Source organism: Daphnia magna, linkage group LG10 (genome assembly GCF_020631705.1).
Source record: "Daphnia magna isolate NIES linkage group LG10, ASM2063170v1.1, whole genome shotgun sequence".
NCBI classification, from domain to species: Eukaryota; Metazoa; Arthropoda; class Branchiopoda; order Diplostraca; family Daphniidae; genus Daphnia; species Daphnia magna.
In genome coordinates this window covers 1,030,498-1,049,920 of record NC_059191.1, presented here as the reverse complement: position 1 = coordinate 1,049,920, position 19,423 = coordinate 1,030,498, and the positions used below count along the sequence as shown (strand labels likewise).

Sequence of the window (19,423 nt, the reverse complement as noted above, 5' to 3'; positions counted from 1 at the left end):
TGATGTACAACCAATTTGCATAAGAGAGAAAAGGCAAAGGTGACCTTTCTTTTCGAATTTTCCGATCCACGAGTCTAAAAATTTCACCTGCGGATATTAAGCAAGGACACAGGTAAGTCCGGAGGATGGGTGATCATATTTAGGAAGTGTGGGGCGCAGAACGAAAGAATTCCGGCTATAAAAACGTCGGTCAAAGTGATCACTGTACGCCAGTTGTGGTGACGCGCTTCGACAGACAGTGGACATCACAATGGAACGTCAATTAAAAGTGGTCACAGGTACATCTGATTTTTAATTTAGAATTAGGACATAGTACAGGTACAAATATATGTCGTTTAATAATTCTAATTAACGTAAGACTGATTTTCACTTCATTTTGGAACTGTAATTAGTAGATTGTATTTAATGATGTTCGTTAATGTCACTGAATGTTTGTATCTTTCACTTTGCAGTTGGACATGTACGATAGCCCAACAACTCTATCGCATTAGAAGTGATACCTTACATGAACACGTATTACTTTAAGTGGCTGCTTACGTAGAATAGACCTGTATTTAAAACGTTTTTGTGTTTTCCATCCAGGTTGTGGCTAACATATCGGTTAAATGTTATTCTTCTGGAAACGCTGATTGCTCACCGTGCTGTAGAAAGTTCTCAACTAAAGTACATGTGTAATGTAATTCACCTGAGGCAGTAGTTTAATCTTCGTGGGTTTTTTTGGTTTCATCCTCATTTTAGCTCGTGTGCAGTCCATCTGTCTGCAATTGAGAAAGACATCCGGATTGTGTTAGGTAAAAGAGTAGCCCAACGAAACGAAGAAGGGGGAGGAGATTCTGTACGGTAAACATGTCGGGTAATGACTCAATTGGGTAAATTGAGTTACGTAGTTAGCAAAAGAACGGTTGGATTTCTAGTCATGATTTGTTTACCTGACCAAACTAGCTAACGCTCAACTAGTTTGTGAATGTGCAAACAAGTCCTAAACTTTTCAATGGCCCATCAATTAACTTTCAGGTATTCGATATGGTAACTGGAGAAAATGAAATGCTTGGGATTGTTTATACTTTTTACTAGAGTTCATTCAACCGAAATCTAATGGTATACGTTAACGAGTGTGTTATTACTGCTGTTAGCAATGTTAACTGTTTTGAAGCTCTTTTATTGTTCTACGAACTCGGTGTAATACAGTGTGAATTCTAGTACATTTAGATAAATTTTTCTACACGCACGTGTAACCCGTTCCTGACGTAAGTAGCATGCGAAAATATTTGCCAAAGATCCTGAATAGCAGTACAAGAAAGCATGTCACTTACCTCTGTTCTACATTTGCTACCTCGTTTTCCCAACACGGCGTGTGTTTGTCCGAACGGACATTTCTTTCGTGAAAACTCTTAACATGTGCTATTATTCAGCAATTGTGAGCAGAGTTATTCTAATAAAGTCCTTACTAAGTTGATTATTTCAACATATGGGTGCAGGGCGTGTCTAGCAGGTGGATGAGTTACAAGAGAAAAGGCTTTTCTCTCGCTCGTAGAGAAATTCAAATGGGCCAGATTAGAATTAGCAAGAAGAAAAAAAAAACCCGAGTCAACAAAAAAGCGATAGAAATTAAGAATGCAATGAAGCAAATAGAATGAGGAAGGTGTTACGTTTGTGGTCACTAAAGGCTTTGTCTAAATGAGGATTGAACAGGTGTGGAATTTTTTTTTTTGCGTTCTTCTAATTCCGATCGTACGTTACCGAACTTGTTTGCGTTGGCATTTACGATGTTTTAGTTTCTCTTATTTTCTCCTACGTGTGTGGCATTGCCGAATTTCTGAGTATATAAGAATGGCCGTCTGCGTTCCAGAAGTCACATCACTTCCAGCAACAGCAAGAACAAGTTAAAACAAACATGGCAACTAGTCGATCCGTAAGCTTCGAGTCTTTGTACATTCACTACGATTATCATCCTAACGTTTAATTCTGGATTATTTCAGTTCCTGGTGATTTGCCTTTTATTGGCAACTGCCCTAGCAAATCTCGATCGAGTAAAGAGATCCCGTAAGTTTCCTTTGGATGTTTAGCATAATTGTTTTAAAAGTGATGTTGAAGCTTGGAACTATTCTTGACAGTTCCAGTTGTGAATTGGCTAGTACAAACCGTAGTCCAGTACTTGATTCTATCTTTGAAAAAGAGAGTAAATCGAATGTAGACAGGTGTGCTTAAGTGAAATAGGATAATTAGTGCAGTTGTCTTAGATTTCTGGTTGCCTAATTTTCTCTCGTTTGTAGCGGATGGACATCACGACCACCATCATAATCATGGACAAGGTGGTGGAGCACCTATTCCTAGTCCAGGTGCTTCGGCTTTTGGTGGGCAAGCAGCGACTCACGATATACAACCACATCAGTTTTTTGACCAAATGCCTAATTTTGCCCAAATGATGGCCTCATCGTTTGATGTCCAGCCTTCTGCACCTTCTTTTGGTGCCCAGCAAACTGCTCCGTCTTTCGATGCACCACAAAGTTCGCAAGGGTATGGAGGTCAAGCGGCACATTCTTTCGACCCTCAAGCTCAGGCGTTCGCCCCACCGGCTGGTCAGCCTCAACAACATCAGGCAGCGTCTTCTTTCAATCCTCCTACTCCCGTGTACAATCCTCAACCTCCTGCCTCAGCGTTCAACGCTGAGCCTTCTACTCCAGCATTTAACCCTCAACCTCCCGCTCCAGCATTCAATCAACAGCCTCAATCCCCAACATTTAACTCTCAACCCCCCGCTCCAGCATTCAATCAACAGCCTCCAGCTCCAGCATTCAACTCTCAGCCTCCTACCCCATCGTTCAACCCTGAATCTCCTGCCCCAGCATTCAACCCTCAACTTCCTACCCCATCATACAATCCACAGTCTTCTGCTTCAGCATTTAATCAGCAGGCTCCTACCCCAGCATTTAATCAGCAACCTGCTCCTTCAGCGTACAATCAGCAGGCTCCTACCCCAGCATTTAACCAGCAACCTGCTCCTCCAGCGTACAATCAGCAGGCTCCTACCCCAGCATTTAATCAGCAACCTGCTCCTTCAGCCTACAATCAGCAGCCTGTTCCCCCAGCGTACAATCAGGAACCTCCTACCCCAGCATTCAATTCTCAACCTCCTGCTCCATCATACAATTCACAACCTCCTACCCCATCATACAATTCACAACCTCCTACCCCAGCATACAATTCACAACCTCCTACCCCAGCATACAATCCACAGCCTGCTGCTCCAGCCTTTAACGCACAGCCTAGCGCCCCAGAAAACAACTATAATCCTCAACCTCAATCTCAATCCATCTCCCCGCCTGCCCCGCAATCCTACCAAGCCCAACCATCCTCTTTCGGTCCTCCTGCTCCCCAATATAGTCCTCCTTCTCCTCAGTACAACCCACCAGCACCTTCTTATTCACCTTCCGTTCAATCGTACGAAACCCCGCAAGAATCGTACGAAAACCCACAACAATCTTACGGAGCCCCAAAAGCCAAGAAGCCCAAGGGCCATTACGGCGTTCCAAAAGCCCCTAAAGCGCCTAAGATTAAGAAGCCTCATTTCGGTTACGGAGTTCCTAAGGCCAGCAAGAAACCCAAGTCCAGTTACGGAGCTCCTCCACAATCCTATGAATCTTCAGCTCCATCCTACCAAGCCCAGCCTCCATCCTACCAAGCCCAGCCTCCATCCTACCAAGCCCAGCCTCCATCCTATGAATCTCCATCTCCTTCCTACCAGTCCCAGTCCCAGCCTCCATCTCCTTCCTACCAGTCCCAGCCTCAGCCTCCATCTCCTTCCTACCAGTCCCAGCCTCCATCTTATCAAGCCTCATCCTATTCTGCTCCGACTTCCGGCTACGCTCAACAAGCTCCTCAGCAATCAGCTTACCCACAACAAGCTCCTCAGCAATCAGCTTACCCACCTCAATCCCGAGTCCAACAACAGGGTTATGGTCGCTAAACGTTATGTGAGTTCGCTGGTTGATCTACACATTCATAATCGTTATGAAAGCTTTGCAATTTTTGCATCTTGTTGTCTTTCTTCACTCATGTAGTCCTCTTTTCTCAAGCAATTTAGTTATTGTTACAATACAAGTGTTATTCTCGCTTACTCGCCTATTTTGTTTGGAAATATTCTCTTAGGCTCTTTATTATTCATCAAATTGAACCTGGAGATCATGGCAAATGCAAACAGGAATCCGCCTGTTAAGAAATTGTTTTATTTTTTTTTAATTGTTGCTCCTGCTCTTTTACAGGTGCGATTAATTGAAGATGGTTGTAATTGCATCAACTGCAAAGTTTATTGCGAAGTTTTAACCAACACAAATGAGTTAAATTCTGCCCGTTCAGAATGTAAAAACATAAGTATTTACGACGATTCATACTGTTGAAACGAAAATAGATAACATTCCTACGAAAGCCTTGGGAATTTCAGCAACGATCGTTATTCGATTTGAAATCTTTGCTAAGGCTATTAACAGGTGATACTTGATTCTCTTTATCAGTAAACATTTTGAGTTAAGCTGATACCTCTTCATTCCGACTTGTGACGATAAAGTTGTGTTCATTTTACCTGTTTTTTTTCTCTTTAAATAACTCTTCGTTTCTATGTCGAGAAATTCAACCTTCGTAACATCAGTCTAAGATTTCGTATTTACCAGCGCTAAAGAAAAAGGGCAGACGAAATATCGAAATGGAAAAAGGAATTACCCGATGCAAACTCGATGGGGAAAATGAGTCAGTTGCTTAGTCTGCTACAAGGTTTTTTCGCTGGAAGGATGCTATTCAGGATACAGACAACGTTCCATCGTCACATTTTTCTCAGAACTCTTCTACTGGATCAACATCGAGTGATTTTTAAACGTTTACTACGCGTCTTGTGAAAATACGGTATCTATAATTATTGGCTGCATCTGAATAGGACTGAAGAAAATGGTCGCAAACGTCGGTTAAAGCCCGTAACAACGAAGACCTTACTCGTTCCGAGAATTGTTTCTATTCTTATCAACGTTTCTCCGATCTCATAAAAACAGGGCCCCAAAACGCAAAAGATACATTCCATCATTGATGGTCAGCCAAAGAACAACACAGCAATCCACTGTTAAATAAGTATACACTAATTGTTATTGAATTTCAAAAGAATGTCTTGGATAGCTTCCTTTCATTTGTGCTTTTCAACTGTTTTGATTTTAGAATTTCAAGATGTTTACTGAAAAGCATGAAGTTCAATCGAGACCTTACCGGACTCTGGAGCCTCAATCCGTCAGCCAAACGGTGAGTGAACATCCAACATTAATCCAGAATCCTCCGGCAGGTCGTGAGCACAAAGGTAACCTCACCGAAGCTCAAGAAATCCAGAGTAAGTTTTTTGTAAACACGTTTAAATGAATTGTGTGAATAACGTGTGTGTGATACTTGTGTAGAAGAGGTACGAGAACTTCGTCGTCGTGATGAGGAAGAACATCACCGTAAGCAACGAAGTGCTTTGAATAGATTCGAACAGCATTTGAATCAAAATGGAGGAGATTTGTCCCCTATTTTGAGTCAGCCATGTTTACCCACTGAGATGCGATGCATTCAACTAACGAATTTTGGACTGGGCAAGAACATCAACGTCGCCAAAATTCAACTGCCGTTGCCGATGAGACATGAAGTGCTCATCCGCTCCTATTCCTGGTAAAATCCGCACTTGTTAACTACCTCATTCCGCATTTTAAATTGTCATTTTTTATGTAAAGCGGAGTGAATTTCAACGATATCATGACCCGTAACGGAATGCTGGACAACTGGGTACGTTCGCTGAAAGCGCCTTTCACCATGGGAAGTGAAGTCGCTGGTGAAATCGTTGGACTCGGCAAGAACGTCACGGAATTGAACGTAAGTTTTTACAATTTCTCAATTTTCTTTTAGTAATTGAATTTTTATTTGACGTTTCAGTTGGGTGATCGAGTTATGGCTCTACCTGAACGTCGCGGTTGGGGTGAATATGTCGTCTGTCGCGTGGAACATTGTTTCAAAATCCCGGATCAGATGAGCTACAATGATGCTGTATCTTTAACTGTTGACGGAATAGTGGCCCACTCTTTATTGTTCCAGATGGGCAATCTCACTCCGGAGAAAGCCATCCTTCTGCACGCGACTCCCGGTGGATTGGTACCGTCAATCATCGGAACTCATATTAAACGTTCGATTTCATCAAATTCACGATCAATTTCAGGGCAATATGGTGACCCAAATGGCTAGCACCGTTCCAGACACTCGCATATTCAAAATTGCCAGCGAAAAGGAAGAAGGACAAATACTAACATCGGACCAATTTGTTCACTACATCGGACACGACAGCGATTACGTTTCAGAGATCCGTCACAGTTCGCCGCACGGAGTCGATCTCGTTCTCGATTGTCAGTACGAGGATAATTTCCATCGGGATTTTAATCTGCTGAAACCCATGGGCAGGTACGTCATCTTCGGAACTCAAGCTGTGATCAATCGTGGATTCTTTGATGCCGCCAAATCCGTAAGTGGAGTCATTAAAGTTCATTGTAGAAAATTCTTTAATATTCTACAATTTGCATTCGCAGTGGTGGGGACAAGATAAGATTTCGCCATTAAAGCTCTACGAGGAGAACAAGAGCATCTGTGGCTTTAATTTGCGTAACTTGCTCTACTTCCAAAAGGATCGTCCTTACATCCGCAAAGTGTTTTGCAAGATTTGCAAAATGTGGCAAGACGGGCAGATCAAACCCGTTGTGGATTCCGTCATCTCATTTGATGACGTAATTAAGTTTTAAAATTCACGCCGAAATTGATTCGTGTAAATGGTTTATTCTTTTGCAGTTGGGCGAAGCGTTGCAACGTCTGCAAGAAGACGGACAAAATGGCAAAATCATTTTGGATCCTACGACGATTAAAGAAAGACACGAAGAGCCCGATTATTATGCCATGGCTGAGAAGATTGTCAAACAGCGACACTGGGATCAGAAACCTTTCCTCAACAAGTTGGGATTACCCGAACCGGATGAATTGGTCAGGGATGAGAAATTGGTGAAGGAGGAAGAAGAGAGGGCCCAACGTGAAAAACGGGAGGAAATCGAAAGGAAACTACGTGAACAACAGCGAAAGATTGAGGAAGAACAACAACAATATTACGAGCAGGAATTGATAAAACAATTGCATAGAGAACAGCAATTCCTACCCCCTGCTCCGACTCGGCCAGCAAGTAATTTTGTTTTAACGATTGCTTTGTTACAATGAAATATCTTAATTTCTTTTGCTCACAAGTTGTTCAACAAGTTCCTCAATTCGTCGAGGCCCGAACGGTTCCTCAAACTTACGAAGTCCGCACAACTAGTGAAGCATCCGGCGAACCTCCAATCGGTAAAGGTGTTCTAATTGATCACATTAAGCCTCAAAAATTATTAGTTTAAATGCTTTCTAGTTTATGATCCTTCTTCCGGAAGAACAATTTACAACGTTACTGCTCAAGAAACTGTCACTCCGACTGTACCTGTTTTCCAGCAAACGACTCCTGTTGAAGTTGTAACACCAACAACTGGTAGGATCAAATTACCATCGAATTGACCTGGAAGTTCATTGTTTTGTGTTTTCGTTAGTTACCAACGTAAGAGCTACGACTGAGCAGTTGCCATCAGCTCCGATGGCGACAACAGCCGAGACCGGAAGAGAAGCCATCCTAACCAAAGAGAAAAGTAATTTCGTTTGTTTAATCGTTGTTTAAATTTCTTGTTAAAACATCGTTGTATTTTGAATCCTCTTTAGTTGCGTTGTCAGTCCCGATGAGCGAGAAGGAAGTAAAAGAATTGAAAGAACACATTCCATCGGCTATGATGGAAGGAGACAAATATCAGCAGGGTCTTTTGGAGAAACGTGAGTACTCTGTTTCAAGTTAATAACTGAAATGCAATTGAGATGATGAAATTAGTCGCTCTTTTAACGTTTGTGCAAATTCCTAGGTACTAACGAATGAAGCCAGGTCTTCAGAACGCTGAGAACCATCATCTTGGCGGGCTTTTCCTTATTCTTTGTCTTTCTTATTTTCAAGCTTCTTTCGCCGAAAATTCTAAAAGTTCTTCCTATTTAGATTCAGATATTAAAAACTGTGAAAAAAAAGACTAATTATAATTGGTTTCTTATTCGAAATAAACGGCTGAATATTAGGCGTTTCGAATGCAATTTAATTCAAGAGTTTGGCAACTCGGGACTTTGGTGATCCCTAGAAATGGTAGAAGGAAGGGTACGATAATTTGAGCGCTATTTTTTTGTCCGCCATTTCCGCCCTCAGTTTCCACGTGGAGTTATTACCAAACAGACGTCCTTGCTGAACTGTTTCTTTGCAGTTGAAGACGATCGGTTCACCGTGGCGGGACAAGCTCTGTTTGAAGCAGTGATTTTACTATTTTTCGAGCAAATATAATGTCTATTTATATCAACTGCTTTTGAAAACACAGTTTCAAGTTTTGTGTTTTTTCTGGGGTCAAAAACTGAGTTGGCAGGTCAGTAAAAGAAGATCAAGTTCTGCTACGTATTGTTAACGTTGTCTAGTCTAAAGGCATCTGTGTAGCCTTGAACAGGGTTAAAGAAGGGTGTGTGGTTACAGTGCCTTGCTTTTCGGTTATAGTTGCGTAGTGTAACACGACCTTCGTCTCGCCATTGCTGAACCTATTGTCGTTCCGTCTGTCATTTGTTTAGTCAGATTGAGTCGTCACCGTTTCGATTGATGTAGTTTGACTTGATTGCCTGCTTCAAATCACTCGTTTTAAAATGGAGAAAGCTGCCAATCACGCGAAGGAATCGAGTTCCTTTCAATGGCACGCCATGCTCTCTGGAATAGAGGTAATGTTAAATATTGTACAACAAACAGTAATACAAGAATGTGAAATCTGGAATACCTTTTCAGTCAGAAAAACTGGTAGGCATCAGAGAAGTTTGGAATTATTTAGAATATTATCGTGGAAATCTGGTTTTGGAATCCCAAAAATTTGAGTCTGAAAAGAGATTGTTCGAGTCTGATCGCGCAGCAGCTTTGAAACAGATTCGTCTCGATTTGCAATCCAAATATCAAAGCGAATCGGAATCTTTAGTCAGCAAATTAGACGAGGCTTCCACCCTATTGAAATCGAGAGAACTAAAAATCACCCATCAGTCGAAATACATAAACTTACTGGAAGACAAGCTCAAAAATGATTTTGGTACTGAATTGCCAATTATTACGGAAGAAACAAATGAAACTCTTCCGGAATCGACAAATCAGAATGTTTCGTCAGACATCGCTTTCGAAGCTGCCCATCTGGAACTCCAGTTGTTAGTGGAACAGAAAAAGAATGACAAACTCTTCTACGAAAATCGAATTTCTCAGCTGGAAGCGGATGTCATCCGACTCGGGCAAGAACTAGATCAATCGAAAGTTGAATCTGTTCCAGTTCATCAGCCGGAATGCCATGTGCAAACAGAAAAGGATGTCATCTTGCCAGAGACGTTACAAATTAAAGAACAAGATGACTACGAGGAACTACCAAGTCCAGTCACTGAGCCATTTGACGTAAGCAAACAATTGGATACGTCAGATTCGAGCGGATTAGTAACGGAAGACTCTACACCGAATGTCACGCCCCCTTTGGATTTCTCGGATGCAAATGAAGAAATACTTCACGTTATTCATACTTCTTCCTCTCAATTCACCACGACACAAGTATCTTACAACAAAATCATTGACAAATCGTCGACATTGAAATCTCCCCAGTCCGCGTGGATACAAGTACCGTTCCAAATGTAATGTATGTGCAGTAATTTTTGAAAGCTAAATTGAATCTTTTATTGCAGACTGGATTGCTAGAAACGTGCAACACTAATCTCCAATGTCTAGAAGCTATGCTATCCTTTTTAAAAAGCGGTTACAAAAATGCTGGTTTGAAGAAAACTGTTCAAGGTATACAGCGGTAGTTGTTGTGTGTTTCAAACTATTTCTCGTTTCATTGGCTTTAATCTTTTTAACAGATTTGATGAAAAAATGGGTACTGCTTGATGCTAAAATCTTCCTTCTTCTGCAGAAGGATTTAAGCAAATATCCATCTGTAAATGCAACCTTTGGTGAAATTAATGTTACTTAACCTCTCAGGGCATGTCCCATGGCAGTTAGTGGACTTGTAGTTAAACATAACAGAATTTATTTTATTATTATATTTTATCTCTCTCACCAAAGAATGTTCTGCCAAATATTTCTCTTTCATCTTTGTCCCTTTAGCACATACCGTTTGCATAGTCGTTACGGTTGCCTGGAATTGGGAATGAATATACAGCTTCATACTGATTGGCCTCAACTGTTCCGCCAGATTGTGCTAGAAAATGCATGAACAGTTGGACACTGGCCGACTGACTTACTAAGCCATTTTCATTAATAATGTTCTATTTAAAAACACAGGATCTTGGAAGAGAGTAAAGTGACGAACATAATGCCCGCCGAATTGTTATTTTACTTGAGAAGTTGAAACGATTCGAAGAAGATTTGGTGGTTGCGGTGGTTTTAAAACAAAAGGACTAGTAGTGAAGAGCCACACGTGCGCATCGGTTAATTAGGGATCAAATATGGTAACTAGAAAAAGAAACTCAAATGTTTTGGTAAACAATTAAAAAACTTTCTTGCTTTGTTATCACCTACCTGCGTTGTTAACTTCGATCAGGGACCATATGGTGCACGGTTAACTGGATACGAAGAAACTTTTTCTTGAAACTTTGTTAAATACGTAAAATACGTGTCATTGATAGGATACCATTTCCTCGTTTGGTAACTTAAATTATGCGTACGTGCTTTTGTTTTGTTGTATCAAACGAGTCTTTCAATTTACAGCCTATCCTTTTTAAACCGATAAATAGCTGTTCTAATGTGTTGAACGCATGGAGAAAGCTGGAAATTCACATGTGTCGAGGAATTCCCCTGGAAAAAGATGTAACACCGACTGTGCTAATCCCAATTCTTTTTTGGCAGTGCTTTAACGTTTCCCAACGTGATTGACAGTAACGCAGAGGGGAGTGTTTCTAGCCAATGATGTGGCATTTTTTCAGCAGTAAAGTCTATATAATTTAACAGAAAACTAGCAACTCTCACCATTAGAGGAAAAAAAAATGTCGGGACAGAAAGTAAGACGATTCGAGAGGCAGAAGGGCCCGTTGCTGGGCCGTCTACAAGCGAAAGAGAAAAGAAGGTATTTTCTCTGCTGATGGAATAAACTGGAATGAACCGGGTAATTCCATATGACAGAGAAAAGGAGAGGAGAGAAACAAAAAATGAGAAGAAATTAAGGAAATGAAAGAAGTGAAGTGCGGAATGGAGTTGATAAAGTCGGTCCCGCTGAGTGTCTTTTGCGGTTAACGCGCGCTACCGCGTAACAAAAGAGACGAATCTTTGAACAGATGGTGTGTGTGTGTATTTAGTATTTTCTTGCCGCTTATTATCCGACATGTGATGTAGTTCGCTTGGAGTTTATGCTGGCAGTTATGATGTTAAGTTTCTCTTCCTTTCTCTTCTTTATCCGCACTCACCGTTTACAGCTACATTCAGGTATATAAAGCGTCGGTTGTCGATGTTCCAGGACATACTCACTTCCAGCAGCTGAGCAAGCTACAGCAACTATGGCAACCAGTCGCTCTGTAAGCTTGGCTTCCCTCTTAAATTTTTAATTTTACTTGAATTTCATTATTAAATTCGATTAACCTATTCTGTTTTTAAGGTACTTTTCGTGTTTTGTCTTATGGTGGCTGCTAATTTAGCTGAAATCAACCGCGAAAAAAGATCGCGTAAGTGTTATTTATAGAGTTGATGACGGGAGTAAGTTTAAGATTTTTGCAGTTAGATGATGAAATGGTGTGGTATTTGGTATACTGGCCCATTTGCTATTATTGAGACTAGTGTGTATGTAAATAATTTCTCTTAATTTTTAGCTGATGGACATGGACATCATGGACACCACGATCACGGACACGATCACGGACACGGTGCCCCGATTCACACTCCCGATGTAGGGACAAATTTTGGCAGTGCTGCTTCACCTTATCAGTCGCTACCTGTCCAGCAGCACGAACATCATCACGAAGCACAACCTGCTCAACATCACGAACATCATCAGGAACCGGCTCACCAAGCCCAACCAGTTCAACAGTCTTACGATCAGCAGTCGTTTTCAGTTGAACCTGCTGCTCCCACGTACGACGCCCAGCCATCCGTTCCGTCCTTCGATGCCCATCAAGCTGCTCCTTCGTCTGATGCCCATCTAGCACCCCAACAATCTTTCTTTAATCCTCCAGCTGCTGAATTCAATGCTCCTGAATACGCACCATCTGGACCCCAACCGCATGAAGCCCAAGCAGCACATTCTTTCGCTCCTCCTGCTCCAGCGTATAGCCCTCCAGCTCCTGCTTTTGCTCCACCTCCACCAGCATCTTCACCACCTGCACCTCAGTCTTATGAAGCCCAACCAGCCCCACAATCCTACAGTCCTCCAGCTCCTGCAGCTCCTCAATCCTATAATCCTCCAGCTCCTGCAGCTCCTCAATATAGTCCTCCAGCTCCTGCAGCTCCTCAATATAGTCCTCCTGCTGCGCAATACAATCCTGCTGGTCCTCAGTACAGCCCACCAGCTCCTTCTTACTCCCCACCAGTTCAATCTTACGAAGCTCCCCAACATTCTTATGGAGCACCTAAAGCCAAGAAACCCAAGGGTGGTTATGGTGCCCCAAAGGCCCCTAAAGCCCCTAAAGCTAAGAGGCCCAAGTCCGGATACGGTGCTCCAAAGGCCAGCAAGAAACCAAAGTCCAGCTACGGACCTCCTCAACAGACTTACGGAGCCCCAGCTCCTTCCTATCAAGCCCCAACTCCTTCCTATCAAGCACCGGCCTATTCTGCTCCAGCTCCTGTTTATGCTCCACAGGCTCCGCAACAGCCAGCATATCCTCCTCAAGCTCCACAGGCTCCACAACAGCCAGCATATCCTCCTCAAGCTCCACAGGCTCCACAACAGTCAGCATATCCTCCACAGGCTCCACAACAGTCAGCATATCCTCCACAGGCTCCACAACAACCAGCTTATCCTCCTCAAACTCAACGTTATGGCCGCTAAACATTTGAATTGAGTTGGCTGGCTGACTCTTCCATCATCATCATCAAACGAGCTTTTAAAGTTCTGCTAATTTCCTTCGCTCAATTAGAAATTCTCCGCCTTTTTCCCCGCAAAGCCATTTAAACTTGACTGTTATAATCCAGTTGTTATTCGTTCACTCGAATATTTGCTTCAGCTTTACTGAATAAATCAACAACAGAGAAAATTAGGTTTCCTTTTCGACGTTGGTTTCTTTTGCTCCCCATGTATTTTTTAGTTGCTCTGGTCCCAAAGTTTCAACGAAAAGTTGTAAGAGGACACGCCCCGGCCACGCCTACTTGACGTACATGATGAAGAAACAGAAAAACTCGAGCACATTCAACAGGATATCATTTTTGTATTGGCATTTCTTATTCAAATGCCAACAAAAAAACAAGAAAGATATTCAAACATTTAAAATATCTTTTTAATCTGATCTTTTCTTTACATTTTTTGCAGAGTTTGTTTCCAAGGTTTCCAAGGTATCGCAGAACAATTCGATGATAAGATGCCCGTCTCATGATAAAAACGAACCACTTCTTCTCGGATGACTGCCACCTAATTATCCTCAGCAGTTCGGGCGCAATTATAAACAAATTGTCTTTCTTGCTCTGTAAACATGATGAAGGCAATCGGGTTCAGCAGCTTGCTCGTCCTGGTGCAAATTAGCAGTTCCACGCATCTTAATGGAAAACACATCGTCGTTGGATTGTAGGTATGTTAACAATAACGTATAATTTTCAAGTTAAATTTAAATCAATCACCGGTTTACACAGAGTTCACCGGTTCATCTCCATGTAACGAGAAACGCATCCGGACATATCATGAAAATGCAGGGCGTGGCCGTGAATACTCTTATAACTCTTTCACGACGATTTAACTTCACGTAAGTCGAAAAGGAAGTTATTTTGAAACAACTTCTAGGGTTTTTCCAATGCAGTTGTTTGTTCTAATAAATGTTAGAAACTTTTTGGCTTTATTTGAATGCAGGTACTCGATTCTACAGGTGAACGATATACGCCTAGAAAAACAAAGTAACACGTTATTAGGCTTGCATAACTACATGAAACAGGGCGTAAGTACAAAATAACATTGAAAAAGAGAACGATATTAAACCTAACATTAACTGCCTTAGGTTTGGATCGCGTTAGTTGTGATAATGCCTATAACAGCCGTAGCAATTTACCATTTCTCTCGCCCTTTAAATTTCAAAAAGTCATCTGACAAAAGTCCGACCACCGGTAGTTCCCCAGAAAAAGAAGTTGTTTGTTCACAAATTAACTCCAAAATAAGCAAAGTTTTCTTTCACGTTTTCCGCGTTCTTATGAACCAAGGTAAATTTACTTCGTTGTACCATCACCTGTTTTAATTAACTATTCTTGTAAACAGGAGGAAGCTTTCAAACAATACGCCCGGCTCTTTATTTTATCGTGGGCTCTTGGTGTTTAGGTGCGATGGTACTTATTTGTGTCTACAACAGTATACTGACTTCTTACATCCTGGGATCAAATGCCAAACCTCTGGCTGATTCAGCCATTGATGCTATCGAAAATTCAAAAGTCAATATTGCGGTTAACAAAGGAAACGGTGTAGATCTTGTCCTATCGGTAACTCAAATTAAAGATGAGCTGAATCATACGCCAAATTATATTAACTATTTTGAAATATTTTTTTCCAAAGGCTGCAGAAGTCGGATTCTACAAGCAAGTTGGTGACAAATTGCGTTCTAATCCAATATCCCGCTGCGACACGACGGTGGAGTGCATGAACCACGTGAAATCTGGTTCTTACGCCTACCTACATGTATTGTGATAACTCGGAAAATTTCAAAAACAAACAAAGTTAGGAGAAAATTTCTGTTCTCTATTCATATAGACAATGTACACGGCCATGAATGTCATCGATGAAGACTTTAAAGCTACCGGAGTATGCCACCTTGCTCTTGCTAGAACATTTGATCCAATGCCAGGTTCACTGGCCTGGACACTACCCAAGAATAGTCCCTACACCAGGCTCTTCAATATGGGGTAACTCAAATGAACATACTGTTATTCGAGATGAGAAAATTGATTCGGAAAATTGATAGATAATGAAAAAAGGATAGAAAGCAAAGATAAATTCATGGTTCACAGTTTGATACAGATTTATGGAGTTGCATGAGGCCGGAATGATGGATCACTGGATTGCATGGGAACTTGAGAAATATAGAAATGCAACTCGCTGTTTGCAAGAGGCTCTCAAAAGGCAACAACGTAAGGCAGCGTCCGAGAAGGAAACAAAAATCACCTTAAAGAATTTCTCTGGGCCGTTTGATCTTTTAATTGTCGGCTACCTCGTTTCTTTCGTTTTGTTCGTTCGCGAAATTGTTCATTTTAAAGTAAGCAATTATTGTTTAAAAAGGTCAAGTCAGAAAGTCACGACAGAGGAGAATGAAGACGTTAATGGAAATGGTAATTAATACCATGGGAAAAAGTCGTTGCTTTTTTGTTGTTGTTTTTGTTGATACCTTTCTTTTGCCCCAAGATACTGTACGCATCGAGTAACTCATTAAGAAGAGTATTTCATTACTTACATGTATCTACAAACATGATTAATTCAATGGCTATTACCAACTGTTTATGAAATAATAATTAATACACGTTCAGACAAATTTTTTTCTTTTTTTCTTTACTTTCTCTCAGTCGAAATCGGACAAAACTTGTTTGCTCAGGTTTCGCGTTTCATTTGTTTTTATTGAACCCCCTACCTCTGCTGGGCGTTACTTCCGATTACGTCACAGTGAAAGGGTTCCGGCAAGCATTTTGGTCAGTTATGTATCAACGGGCATGGTTAATGATCACAAAAGTAGATAACTGTGCAAGGGTAAAACAAATATATAGGAAACAGTCTTGGTCGAAAATGGGTGTTTCTCTACATGCTCTGTATCAGTGATTGAACCACTACCATGAGTGACAGATGAACCATTGGTGGTGTATTAAGATTGTACCGTCTTGTAATTTGTGCAAAAAAGGACTTTGCTTCGATGAGAATTACAACAGGTAATAACTTGAGTGACAATTAGTTAGACTGGTTGAAATCCATGTTGAAATCCCACATTGTTATCGTGCAGTGACTCTTGTAGAAAGCTAGAAATGGCCTGAACATTACAAGCCTTACGGCATTGGCTTTGTCTGCTCTTATAAAGACTATACTGTATATGTAAACAATGGTGGCTGATGGAAATGACGCCTTAACTCACAGTTCCGACGTAGGTGTAGATTAAGGCAGTGTGGAAGCGGTTTCACCAACGAGACACGTGTTCCTCATCGTGAACATCATCATGAATCGGCTTACGAAGCTCAACATCATCCTCATCATTCTTGTGATCAACAGTCCATCTCGGTTGAACCGGTTGCCCCCGTCCACGAGGGCCAGTCGTCCGTTCCTTTTCTCGATGCACATCAAGTTGGTCTCTCATCCGATGTTCAATATCTTCAGCAATACGATTCCAGAGGACATGATTTTTTCACAAAACTTTAGTGGGACACGCCCATACACGCCTAGTTGACGTACGTATAAATGTACCAACAAAGGAAAACAAATCCAACAGCATCTATGAATTTTTTGGATTGAATTTACAAGTGCTTTACTTTTTATGTTTCCTTGGTGATTGAGTTTGGAACCATAACTTGCCATTTCTTATTTAAATGCTATCTAAAACAAACAAAAAATTCAGTTACAAAATATCTTATTAATCTGAAAACTTGTGTTCCCATTTTATGCAGAGTTTGTTTGCCAAACGTTTCCAAGGTATCACAGCACAAATCATCAGTGATAAGTTGGCCGTCTCATGTCAAGAAAGAACCATTGCTTCTCGGATGACAGCCGTGTTATTCCTTCCAAGGTCTAGTGCAAATCAAAACAAAAGGTTCTTTAATAAAACGATTGTCTTTTTTATTAGGAAACGCAATGAATGCAATCGGGTTCAGCAGCTTGCTCGTCGTAGTGCAGATAATCTGCATTAGCAGTTCCACCCATCTTAACGGAAAAAACTTTGTCGTTGGATTACAAGTATTTATATGCTTGCAGTCAATTTTAAGGTAATCATTAAAATCAATAACTGAATTCAATGGTATACATAGAGTTCACCGGTTCATCTCTATCTAACGAGAAATGCATCCGGACACGTCGTGGAAATGCAGGGCGTGGCAGTGAAAACTCTTGCTGCTCTGTCGCAGCGATTCAACTTCACGTAAGTCAATTAACGAGTGCTTTAAAGCAATTATTGGTATCATCTATATGAAAAAAGTGACCGGAATTTTCTGATTTTATTTGAATGCAGGTATTCTATTCTACAGGTTAATGATACACGTCTAGAAAAACAAAGTAACGCGTTATTAGGCTTGTATTACTACATGAAACAGGCCGTAAGTAAAAATTCAAATTAAGCAAGAGACGTTAAACATAATATTTATTGCCTTTCAGAAATGTGATTTGGTTATTGGGGCCATAGGAATGACGGTGGGGCGTTACACCGTTATGGATTTCGTAGAAGGATACGCTTACACATCCATCGCTATTATGATTCCCATGCCGCAGGAGTTACAGAATGTGGATGCTGCACTCTTACCTTTTCAGTTTTCAGTAATGTTCAAAAATTTTACGTTGACAATCATCTCTCCAAAGAAATTTAAAACCTAAAGAGCAGTTACAATTAGGTTTGGATTGCATTAGTTGTGATAATGCCTATAACAGCTGTAGCAATTTACTATTTCTCTCGCCCTTTAAATTTCAAAAAGCCAGCTGACGAGAGTGTGACCATCGCTGGTTCACCAGAAAAAGGAGTTTGTTCTGAAACTAACTCCAAAATAAGCAAAGCTTTATTTCAAATTTTTCGCGTTCTTATGAGCCAAGGTAAACTAATTTCATTGTACGTTAATTGTTCCAAAACTAACCATGACTCTTAACAGGAGGAAGCTTTCGAATAATACGGCCGGCTCTCTATTTTGTTGTTGGCTCTTGGTGTCTGGGTGCAATGGTACTTATTAGTGCTTACAACAGTATATTAACTTCTTACATCTTGGGATCAAACGCAAAGCCTTTGGTTGATTCTGCTTTGGATGTTGTCGGGAATTCAAATGTCAATATTGCGGTTAACAAAGGGAACGGAGTAGATCTTTTCCTATCGGTAAATTAAAGATCAGTCGGAGCTGAATTACATGCCAAACTTAATTGACTATTTTGAAATAATTTGTCCGAAGGCTGCCGAAGTCGGATTTTACAAACAAGCTGGCGACAAAGTGCGTGCTAATCCAAAATCCCGCTGTAAGACAACGGGTGATTGCGTTGACCTCGTGAAATTGGGATCTTACGCCTACCTGAATGTATAACTTTTTTGTGAAAGTTCCGACGAAGCTTAATTTATATGCAAACATTGGCGTGGAAACTTAACTTTTTGTGCTGTCTTCTTTCAGTCAATGTTTACGGCTATAGACATCATCAATGAAGACTACCAGGCTACCGGAGTATGCCACCTCGCCATTGCTAGACAATCCGAAGCTATGCCAGGTTCATTGGCTTGGGTGCTTCCTAAGAATATTCCCTACTCCAGGATCTTCAGTGTGGGGTAATGAATCAAATGAATATCAAGTTATTGTTGAGATAAGAAAGGCTGTTGAAATAGGATAAATAATTGTTCCAGGATGGAACTCAAAAGTAAATTTTTATCTCTCTATTTGATACAGATTTATGGAGTTGCACGAAGCTGGATTGATCGATCATTGGACTGAATGGGAACTCATGAAATATAAAAATGCAACTTATTGTTTGCAAGAGGCTCTCAAAAGGCAACAACGTAAAGCAGCGTCAAAGAAGGAAACAAAGATCACCTTAAAAAATTTCTCTGGACCATTTGATCTTTTAATTCTCGGCTATCTCATTTCATTCATTTTGTTCGTTCGCGAAATTGTTCATTTTAAAGTAAGCAATTATTGCAAAAAAAGGTCAAGTCAGAAAATTACGACGGAGGAGAACAAAGACGTCGGCGGAAACGGTAAATAAAACCGTTGAAAAAAGCGCAGTTGAAGCGAGCAGTAAACTGGCCTCGATAGTATTTATTGATGATTTTAAGTTATTTTCTTTCTTTTATGGTAAGGTTCGGCATATCTACAGATCCTCTGAATTTAGCGGCTATACACTATTTTTTCCTTAGCTTTATTAGTGCACCTTCTGACGAGTTACTAAGGTACCCGATTGTAATCAAAAATTTGCTGCTTCGTTTTCTTGTTTCA

General features: G+C 40.9%; 6 protein-coding genes across 21 annotated transcripts; all 6 read left to right on the top strand.

Annotated features, from left to right (window-relative positions):
- The first annotated feature begins 218 nt into the window (after positions 1-218).
- LOC116932578 (extensin) lies at positions 219-4,117 on the top strand. Of its 4 annotated transcripts, none has more exons than XM_032940350.2 (6): positions 264-278; positions 453-513; positions 583-1,912; positions 1,980-2,043; positions 2,274-3,646; positions 3,689-4,117. In XM_032940350.2, exons 3-6 carry the CDS (start codon positions 1,895-1,897, stop codon positions 3,965-3,967), a joined length of 1,734 nt encoding a protein of 577 aa, XP_032796241.2. In that variant the 5' UTR covers positions 264-278; positions 453-513; positions 583-1,894; the 3' UTR covers positions 3,968-4,117. The 4 variants fall into 4 exon arrangements, with proteins under 4 accessions (XP_045035552.1, XP_032796241.2, XP_045035554.1 ...); XM_045179619.1 differs by having other exon boundaries at positions 2,274-3,748; positions 3,788-4,117; XM_045179617.1 differs by having other exon boundaries at positions 219-278; positions 2,274-4,117.
- An 839-nt stretch (positions 4,118-4,956) lies between these two features.
- On the top strand, positions 4,957-8,183 carry LOC116932569 (synaptic vesicle membrane protein VAT-1 homolog-like). The gene is made up of 13 exons (XM_032940338.2): positions 4,957-5,115; positions 5,200-5,365; positions 5,430-5,682; positions 5,745-5,883; positions 5,944-6,159; positions 6,224-6,523; positions 6,588-6,782; positions 6,844-7,225; positions 7,288-7,383; positions 7,445-7,561; positions 7,620-7,715; positions 7,786-7,893; positions 7,980-8,183. The coding sequence occupies exons 2-13, from the start codon at positions 5,209-5,211 to the stop codon at positions 7,991-7,993; spliced, it is 2,073 nt and encodes a 690-aa protein (XP_032796229.2). The 5' UTR covers positions 4,957-5,115; positions 5,200-5,208; the 3' UTR covers positions 7,994-8,183.
- A 123-nt stretch (positions 8,184-8,306) lies between these two features.
- LOC116932596 lies at positions 8,307-10,333 on the top strand. The gene is made up of 5 exons (XM_032940375.2): positions 8,307-8,519; positions 8,716-8,859; positions 8,924-9,781; positions 9,847-9,952; positions 10,021-10,333. Exons 2-5 carry the CDS (start codon positions 8,788-8,790, stop codon positions 10,131-10,133), a joined length of 1,149 nt encoding a protein of 382 aa, XP_032796266.2. The 5' UTR covers positions 8,307-8,519; positions 8,716-8,787; the 3' UTR covers positions 10,134-10,333.
- Positions 10,334-11,486: 1,153 nt separating this feature from the next.
- On the top strand, positions 11,487-13,344 carry LOC116932589 (extensin). Of its 6 annotated transcripts, none has more exons than XM_045179636.1 (4): positions 11,487-11,670; positions 11,751-11,817; positions 11,962-12,986; positions 13,086-13,344. In XM_045179636.1, the coding sequence occupies exons 1-4, from the start codon at positions 11,653-11,655 to the stop codon at positions 13,134-13,136; spliced, it is 1,161 nt and encodes a 386-aa protein (XP_045035571.1). In that variant the 5' UTR covers positions 11,487-11,652; the 3' UTR covers positions 13,137-13,344. The 6 variants fall into 6 exon arrangements, with proteins under 6 accessions (XP_045035571.1, XP_045035570.1, XP_045035568.1 ...); XM_045179635.1 differs by having other exon boundaries at positions 11,489-11,670; positions 13,056-13,344; XM_045179633.1 differs by having other exon boundaries at positions 11,489-11,670; positions 11,962-13,025; positions 13,056-13,344.
- Positions 13,345-13,495: 151 nt separating this feature from the next.
- Positions 13,496-15,806, top strand: LOC116932595 (ionotropic receptor 93a). Of its 4 annotated transcripts, none has more exons than XM_032940373.2 (8): positions 13,496-13,865; positions 13,931-14,040; positions 14,145-14,229; positions 14,290-14,488; positions 14,544-14,761; positions 14,835-14,957; positions 15,030-15,181; positions 15,297-15,806. In XM_032940373.2, exons 2-8 carry the CDS (start codon positions 13,979-13,981, stop codon positions 15,610-15,612), a joined length of 1,155 nt encoding a protein of 384 aa, XP_032796264.2. In that variant the 5' UTR covers positions 13,496-13,865; positions 13,931-13,978; the 3' UTR covers positions 15,613-15,806. The 4 variants fall into 4 exon arrangements, with proteins under 4 accessions (XP_032796264.2, XP_032796262.2, XP_045035572.1 ...); XM_032940371.2 differs by having other exon boundaries at positions 13,496-13,869; XM_045179637.1 differs by having other exon boundaries at positions 13,496-13,869; positions 15,287-15,449.
- A 111-nt stretch (positions 15,807-15,917) lies between these two features.
- On the top strand, positions 15,918-19,343 carry LOC116932581 (ionotropic receptor 93a). Of its 5 annotated transcripts, none has more exons than XM_045179621.1 (12): positions 15,918-16,192; positions 16,406-16,702; positions 16,919-17,037; positions 17,095-17,204; positions 17,276-17,385; positions 17,476-17,560; positions 17,619-17,777; positions 17,852-18,047; positions 18,104-18,321; positions 18,395-18,517; positions 18,608-18,759; positions 18,878-19,343. In XM_045179621.1, exons 4-12 carry the CDS (start codon positions 17,103-17,105, stop codon positions 19,191-19,193), a joined length of 1,461 nt encoding a protein of 486 aa, XP_045035556.1. In that variant the 5' UTR covers positions 15,918-16,192; positions 16,406-16,702; positions 16,919-17,037; positions 17,095-17,102; the 3' UTR covers positions 19,194-19,343. The 5 variants fall into 5 exon arrangements, with proteins under 5 accessions (XP_045035556.1, XP_045035557.1, XP_045035555.1 ...); XM_045179622.1 differs by having other exon boundaries at positions 16,395-16,702; XM_045179620.1 differs by having other exon boundaries at positions 16,264-16,702.
- Positions 19,344-19,423: the final 80 nt, after the last annotated feature.